Raw genomic sequence first — 8,606 nt, 5'->3', positions numbered from 1 at the left:
TGTACTAGTTTGCATTCCCACCAGCAATGCAGGAGAGTTCCTTTTCTCCACATCCTCGCCAACATTAGTAACAGAATTTTTTTAACCAGGAAGATGACTTGGGCTAAAGTGGACTATTTTATAACCCATGCCATGGACATTAGAATGAGTTGAACCTGCAGGGATATGGTGGCAGTGCCAGCTGGAACCATTTGCTACCGGTGTCTGTATATAGATCATTCTCATGTCCACCAACACAACCGGGTTTTCAGCTCTCCCCTTTCAATGATACAGTCCTCAGAGGGGAGAGTTGGGGGTGAAGAATGAAGCAGGGAACTCTGGCCTCAGGTTGGCAGACTTCTTGAGGTGCAGGTCTGCAGTTTCCCTGTGCTGGGCCAGGAGCTCCCGGGAGCGCTGGGAGGAGCTAGTGCCCCAGTTCCCTATCTGACAGCTGCACTCTTGTGAGGCAGCCCAGAGCAGGGCAGGCAGTGAGGATGCTGAGTTGGTGTCGTTTTTTTCACATGCCCTCTTCATCTTTCAGCACCTGTGCTGTCCAGGGAGCTGCACTCTATCAAAGACTATGCATACCTGGGATCCAAGGTGGGATTCCCTCAGCCCCGAGGCTCCATCAGACTTTCACAGATTAGGCAGCCGTGACAAGAGCCTAATTCACTTGAGAAAGTAGAGACCATGAGGAGGGAACGAGAGAGAATGGAGGGGCAGTTAAACTGAGAAACTGACATGGCCATCAAAAATAAGGGAAAGCAAAGATAAAATGAGCAAGCAAACTGTAAATCAGAGAGATTCAGCAGGAGAAGGGAAGGAGAGGGATTAAAATGGAAGGGATGAGCACAAGTCTATGGTGACGGCTCACGGGCGCCTTGGTGGTAGCACTGGTATGGGGGCACCTCGGAGGAGAAATCAAGCATTGTACAAAAGTGACAACAATGTGAAAATATGTAGATAAAAATAAAAAAAAAAGAGAGGGGCAAAAAGAGAAGTGGGCTCTCAGGAAATACAAAGAGGGGCTCTAGAGCTCACACCCTGTGAGGCAGCCTGGAGTACAGTTAGGTCCCTTTGGCTGGTCCACTTGCAGCTGTCGTAAGCAATGAGTTTCCCAACTGGGCGCTGCAGGAGACAATTTCACTGTCTAATGGAGCTCCCAGCTGAGATACCTTTTTTTTTCTTATTTTTTACAATTCAACCTGCTTTTCTTCATCCCTGCATTGTTTTTTCAACCAGATCCAGCCTTTCATTCCTCATTACACTCTCAGGGTCATTCTAAGTACTGAAACGCCAAGTGTGTGCATCCTTCCCTACCCCCACCCTGTCACCAACACAAATTAGGGCGGCTTCTCACATTCACACACAGATTTGGGGATCTGTCCTCATCTCTTCCCACTGTTCTGCCCCTTTGCTGAGCCCCTGAGGGTTTGCTTGTCAGATACCTTCTGTTGGTGATCCAGCCCCTGTGCTTGGCAAGTAGCCATGCTGATGTATTTTTGTACTTTTAACTGTGATCTGTGAGACGGAGCTAGCAGGAATAGTTCCGATGAATATGCATTTGCAATAAGACTGCATTTCAGTATGGGAGTCACAGCAGAAAGTCACCCAATTATACCACTGCTTGGTGTTAGCATAATACTTTGAAGTCACTAGTCTGAGTGACTTCTGGAAGAAGGAGGGTCAGGAGACTGGCTGTCCATTCAGTTGACTTTCTCACTGGCTTTGCCGTAGGAAGAATGATGGGTTGAGCGCTGAGGTACCACATGGTGACCCCATCACCTGTTTGGAAAGCCAATACATTACTTTGAGCCTGGTCTGACTCTGTGAGCATCGGTACTCCCCCGAAGCCTGGGTGTGGTGGCAGAGAGGACCCCCGTCGTCTGGAGGAGGATGAGGGATAGCGGTATCAGCTGTGCTAACTGCACTTTGGGAAGAACTGGGCTGCAGTCCTCCTGCCCACATAAACCTTGACCTTCATCTCTCTGGAGGCTGAACGATTTCCTAAAATGCATTTGCTTCTGAACAAAGAAGGAGAAAAGGAACTTAGAACATGCTGGCCCTAAAGGACCCAGGAAAGAAGTGGAAAAGACAGAGTGTACCCCTCTGATTCCCTGATTGAGTTCAAGGCAGACAAGTGGGGTTGGTCCACATGACCTGTTCAACCTCCATTCTTTCTAGGAAGACACGGCACATTTCTCAGACATGCCTGAACTCCCCCAGGCTTAATTGCTACCCAGTTAATTGCTCTATTGTTTAAATAGTCTCTGAGGACAAGAAACAAATTCCCACAAAAGGCACAGACCAGCCACAATCAATCACTCCACTGAAACCAGCCCACTCTCCCTGGTAGGATGCCGACCCCTGAGGAGGCTTCCAGAACAGAGGGTAGCTAGTGCCACCCCTTTCCTGGTCTGCCCGTCCTTCCTGTGCCTCAGTGGGAGTAACGGCTCCTGCCTGGAAGGCACAAGAGCAGCCAGCAGCAGTTGATTCTCTGGGGAGACCCATGGGGTCCTTCAAGGTTATTGTGTCAGTTTCCAGTTGCTACTGCAACGCACCTAGTGGTGTAAAGCAACACATAGTTATTAGTTTTCAGTTCTGTAAATGACAATCCAATACAGGGCTCAGTACAGGGCTGATAATAAAGTATTGGCAGTGCTTTGGTCCTCTCTGGAGATATGAGGGAAGAAACTTGCCTTTGGGAGTGTCTACAAATGCCCATATATTTTGGCTGTGGGTTCTCTCCTTCCATCTTTGCAGTCACCTACATTGCATTTTCCTGACCATTCTTCTTTAATACTGCTTCTTTCCCCCACTTTTAAGGACTCGTGTGATTACACTGGCTCACCTGGATAATCCAGGATAATCTCCCCATCTCAAGATCTTTAATTTGATCTACAAAGCTGCTTTTGTCATCTAAGGTGACAGGTTCACAGGCTCTGGGGGATTATGTCACTGAGAGTGCTGGGGAGATGGCAGTGGGAATTGTAGCCATGGGTAGCCAGGGCTCCAGTCTCCCCACTTTCAACCTAAGCCAGGGCATCTCCGTTCTTATCAAGCCTCCTTATTGAGGTTTAATATAAACATTGACAGTTTGAAAATGACTTATAATACTGTTTAAAAAAAAAAAAAGGAAAGCCCATACCTTAATGCTCCATGCATCCTCATCACATTCACCTTGAAAGTATCCCATCCCCCCAAAATGCTTATGCCTTGAGAAGTACGCGTGTGCACGTACTTAGGTGAGCAGAGGTCAGTCTTCAAGGAGTGAGGTCGGCCACCCCGCTTTCTCCTGCATGAATACTTGACCTTCCTCGCCAGAGCATTATGTTCTAATGAGCTTTGATTACCCAGAGACCCTGTCGCCCTCTGTGCGCCATCCAGGACATGTGTCATTTCCCTTCCACTGGAGTGTGTATGTGCAGAGCATATTACCTATGTCCACCTCTCTCTCTTTGGACGGGGAGCAGAAAACCTCTGAGGCTTTCTAAGAAATGAGGGCAGAAAGTTGAAATAGAAAGTTTAATTCTATTCCATCAATTTTTTTACCCCCTTGGGAGAGAAGTCCTGTGTGGGTTGGGCTTGCACGTCAGAGCCCTTCAAAAGTCAGGGAGATCATTATTTGGGAGAGGAGTAATAAGACTGCCATGCAGTAAAAGAGAACTTATTTTAAGTAAGAATTATGGCTGCATGTCTTATGAATCATCCAGGTAAGGTGAGGCAGGATCAGCTGAAAGAAGTCATTCCTCATCTCCCAGGGGCCCTGAACATGCTCACCTGTCCATCACTCATACTCATTTGATAACAGAGCATCTACTCCATGCAACTGAGGTGTGTGTGTGTGTCAGGCTCAGTGAGATTTGACTAAACTCTAAAGTAATTAATCAACCAAAATCATTGGTGGGGAAAAAAAGGGGAAAGATGAAGAAAAGGCATTATATGGGGGAAATCATTTTAATCTCATTAGAAAATTATGCCTAGACCAGTAATAAGTCAAGAAGCCACGAGCATCTCATGAAAGATGATTAACCTTGTGTATTTTAGGGGTCACTGAGATATGAGCTCATTTATTACAACTTCTTGATGGGTGGGGGGTGCCATAATAAATGGAGTTTTCTTCTTAAGCTTGTAGTTTATAAAGGCCCTAGGGCTGCTTAATGTAACTTATGCAAAGAGGGGTTATGTGTGACCTTGGGGCTCAGTCATGTACAGTTCTCTTTTAAGGGACAAATGGAGGGATTGTCCACAAGCCAGGAGAAGAGAAGGATCAGTGCTTGCAAAGAGAAAATGCCAGCTCCATCTGGAGGCAGAATTTCTCTCCTGACATCTGGATTCTAGTTGCAACTACTTCTAGGAAGAGGGCATAGTGTGGAACCTGTAGTTTCTTCACATATAGATAATGATGTTGAAGCACCCAGAAAGTGACTATAACAGCACCAGGAACATGTCAGAAAAACAAGCAGAAAATATTATCATGGGATACTTGATTAATTCAACTCTTTGGGGAATAGGTATACTAGTCCACGAGGGTTAAAAAGAAAACTATTTTTGGTTTCTTTTCTTCTGGAAATTTTCCACCAATGTTTTACTCTGAACTACCGCCCAAGTAAGTAATGGTGCAGTAAAGATAATTACATCTCTCTTTTTTTTTATGATGGAAGATATTATCTTGCTTTCAAGGTCATTGTACTGGACAGTTTGCAGTGTGTTGCCCTATGACTATTTGCATTTGCATCCATAATATGGGGTTTGTGTGTGTCAAAGGGTGGGGGAGAGAGAGGGGTAATATTTGACTGAATCTTCAAATCTGTAATTGATCCCAGAATGTGCTCCTGGAGTTGCTTAAAACATTCAAATACCAAATATACAAGATCATACTGACTTTGTTTCTTTAGGGGTTCCCATTAATCTAGGTTTTCTCACATTTGAGAAGCAGCATGGAAAGGACACACTTGACCTTGGGGGTCAGACAGATCTAGGTCCAAAGTCTATTCTCTTAGTTTTCCCCTCTGTGACCTCAAGCACAGGCCACATTATGACTTAATCATTATGAGTCTCATTTGCTTACCTGTAAAATGAAGTGGGAAGAGTCCCTGTGTTGCTGGGATTAAAGGTAATGTGTGTAGTTGTCTATCTGGTACAATTGCTTCATTTCTGTTTGCTACTGTTATTTTTAGCTTTGCTTATAAGAAAACGAAATCCAGCTTGGATGAGGCAGCTGACTCTCTTCTCCAAACCTCCTAGGAGAATGTAAATATCAGATGGTCCAATGTTGGATACCGGTGGTCATCTAGACATCAGGTCCAGGCACGATGTGAATATGCCAAGTGTCAGATTTCTGGAACAAAGCCCACTCGTGTTGTATTTGTTGAATCTTTGTCAAAAATCATACTCAATGGGCATTCTTGGTTTTTAAAAAAATAAAGGCAGGTAGTTAGGAAAAATGAAGCTCCTAGATGACCACTGACATAGCCAGGTGAGGGAGGGATGAGGTCAGTAAGGCAGGAGTAATAGGAGGCCTGGTTTTGTCTTTACTTGATGACTTTTTGCAACTTTGTAGAAGGGGCAAAAAAGAATTAGTGGCAATGAGGGCAGCCGATGTAATTCCAATCAAACTTCTGTGTTTCAATAGCCACATCTATGCCTGGGCAGCCTCACAGTGGTGTAGCCAGCTTCCTTCTGGTGACACATCTGGTTGAACAGCTGGATGGCCAAGGAGGAGGATGGGTGGGGGGCTCACAAGACATGGGGTGCAATCCTCAGCTGCCTCATTTGCTTGTTTACCATCATCTGGAACATCTGGGTTTGCACAGCACGGGGCAGCCCTTGGATACTTCTTTAAATGCTGTCACCTTCCAGCGCTCCAGCTGGCTGCATGGCACAAAAGGGGATGGACCAGGCTGGAAGCCTAGCAGGCCCACAGGGGGGCCATTTGTTTGGGAAATTGCAGAATTAGTGTCAGCTAAACAGTGCACATCCTGCTGTGAGCTTCCATTGGGAAGCACTGAGGGAGGAGAGGTGGGTTTTCAGAATCACACCTGCAGCAGCTCCGGGATGCTGGGCCAAGATGCTTGGCAGCTAAGAGCTAGAAGGGGGAGGTGTTCAACATAGACTCCACCAAGTTTTGAAAGTTTTGTTTCAGTTTGGGTTTTGGAGGAGCAGGTTAGCTAGCTGACAGTATGTCTGAAGCAGTCATTGAAATGCTGTGGTGCTGGTGTCAGACCTAGCCAGACCCCGGGCACTTCCCACTCTAGCTACCTGACCCTGGGCAAGTTCTCTGCTTCCTTCCTGCCTGTTAGAATTGTCAATCCTGCAGAAGTGCAGTATCTGTTGCACCGATAGAAAAAGTAGGATGGCCACACACACAAAATATTCTTTCAGTTTTAGGAGTCCAGGGCAGAGAATCTATGGCTTAATTGGCAATATAAATGGTTGCCGTATTGATTAAAAGTGGATAATATAGGGTACTGTGAGATACCATACATGAAGTAGGTAGCTTTGTGCCAGCTTCTAGGAAGGGTTCTGTAAACAGAAGCTGTAGTATGAGAGCTTGATTGGGTGGAAGCTCGTGATGGAGCAGCTGAGTCACGGCCTCCACTGCCAGCCTGTGGTGCTGCTGGGATCGACCATGTCACTCTGGGAAGTTAAGCTCTCTGGGCTTGGGCTTGGTTTCCTCATATATAAAATGGGGGTGATCACAAGACAGTAAGTCCTCACTTAAAGTCAATGACAGGCTCTTAGAAACTGACTTTACACAATAACCTTTAACAAAAGTCCTCAGATAACGTCATTTAGCTCAATATCCTCATGGGATTTCTCTTTTCTATAATGAAATGACACTGAAGTAAATGATGATATTTGAGGATCTGCTTTACTCACCCCAAGGAGGAATGTTGTGAGGATGGCATGAGGAAGAGCCTGTGCCAGCCATGAGAGAAGGGGCCCAGAGCCCTTTTGCTCACCCAGACCTCAAGCCCCTTGGTCTTTCTGGCTGATATCGCTTCCTAGATTATGTCTTTTGCTGATATTCTTGTGGGGTTTACTGGGGTTATGGCAGTGTAGACAAGTTAAATGTTTCATGTGAAGAGCATCCAGGGAACTGGGATGACACCCAATTCAAGAACACCCACTGCAGGTGTTCATATGTAGGTATTCCCCGGTGAAGAGTCCACCAGGGATCCTTGATAGGGAAGTTCAAGAGCACAACCACTCCCTTGATGAACATGACCAGTCAAACTTCCCTTGGAAGTCACAGAGCCATCTACTTCCTCCTTTGCTCTCTACGCCCTGACTCGTCCATTCCCCTCCAACACTGCTGTCTGGTACCAACATGAACAGAGTGCTTGGGACATTTAAAAATAAAGTTGCTATTAATACTTAGTCCAAATCACAGCACTTGCTGTTGTTAGCCTAAAGGAAATTCTGCTAATGCTTTTTAATTCTGGCCGGTGGCTTCGGCTTTTCTGCCAACCAAAAGCCCACTTGGGAGAGCAGCACACCTCCCTCTGTCTTGCTACAAGGTTTCCTTCCAGTCTTTTTGTAAGAATCAGCTTTCTGAAAATGTGTGTGATCTGTGCCCCGAGAGAAGGAAGAAGATGTCAAAAAAAAAGGGGGGGGGGTCACTTACCTTTAAAGGGAGTCCTGAACAATGGGAATTTGCATATTACTTGCCAAAGTTAATGGCTTCCAGGTGCTATGGGTGTCAGTGGTTACCTGCTGGTTCCCAGAGAACTCGGTCTCCTCACTTACCCCCGTGTGCATGCCTTCTGACATTGCCAGTGTCCATCCGGACTCAGTCCCATGAAGGACAGCTCTGGCTGCTATGACCGCCACATCGGGGTGGACTGCTCGGACGGCTTCAACGGCGGCTGCGAGCAGCTGTGTCTCCAGCAGATGGCGCCCTTCCCAGAAGACCCGGCCTTGTACAACATCCTCATGTTCTGTGGGTGAGTTTGCTGGGATGCCTGACATTCCGTGCTAACGCCGGGAAAGTCGGATGAACTGGACACCTGAGGCTAGCCCTTAAGGTCTGAGGAAGGAGACTGCAGGACTGGAAGAGAAACACTATTAAAGGAACCGTTAGGGAAAGTCTAGTCTCACCTCTCTGACTGAGGAAACAGAGCACATGGTTTTCCTAAGTCATTGCCTGTTTAAACCAGAATTTCCCAAACTGTGTTTTGTCGACCTTGGTTAATTAGCATCTTCTGACAAAAGGATGTCAAAAGCTTGTTATAAACAGGTTAATTATTGAAGAAATGGAGAGGAAGTGTTCGGAGGCGTGGAAGCATAATTAAATTCTCCCCCCAATTCTCTTCCAGCATTTTGTACAGCCAGCCCCCTCAGACACAGGGTCCTTTCGTGTGCTTAAAAAGCCATTGATTGAATTTATCCACTGCAGTCCTTTTGTTTCTCAGGATAAGCCCATGGGGAACAGGGCAGGCAATGCCACCCATTTTACAGATGAGAAAAGTAATGCACAGAGATTAAGTGAATCTCTCAAGAGCGGAGCTGGAAGTGGGAAGATTACAAGCCCTAGAATACAAGCCCTCCTGGTTAAATACAGTTCTGTGATACATTTATAAAGCAAATAACGATTTGGTCCATTCTTCTACCCCTACAGTTTG

General features: G+C 46.1%; 1 protein-coding gene across 1 annotated transcript in view; it reads left to right on the top strand.

The window, feature by feature from the left end:
• Positions 1-8,606, top strand: part of ASTN1 (astrotactin 1) — a 314,384-nt gene that overhangs the window by 219,896 nt on the left and 85,882 nt on the right. Inside the window, exon 12 of the mRNA XM_004688129.2 lies at positions 7,762-7,928. Within this exon, the coding sequence (XP_004688186.1) occupies positions 7,762-7,928 (167 nt within the window). The remainder of the gene's footprint in view (positions 1-7,761; positions 7,929-8,606) is intronic.

This window comes from Condylura cristata, unplaced genomic scaffold, assembly GCF_000260355.1.
Source record: "Condylura cristata isolate star-nosed mole 26May11 unplaced genomic scaffold, ConCri1.0 scaffold00024, whole genome shotgun sequence".
Classification (NCBI taxonomy): Eukaryota; Metazoa; Chordata; class Mammalia; order Eulipotyphla; family Talpidae; genus Condylura; species Condylura cristata.
Note: the sequence above shows the minus strand (reverse complement) of the source record. Positions and strands in the feature narration are given on the sequence as shown.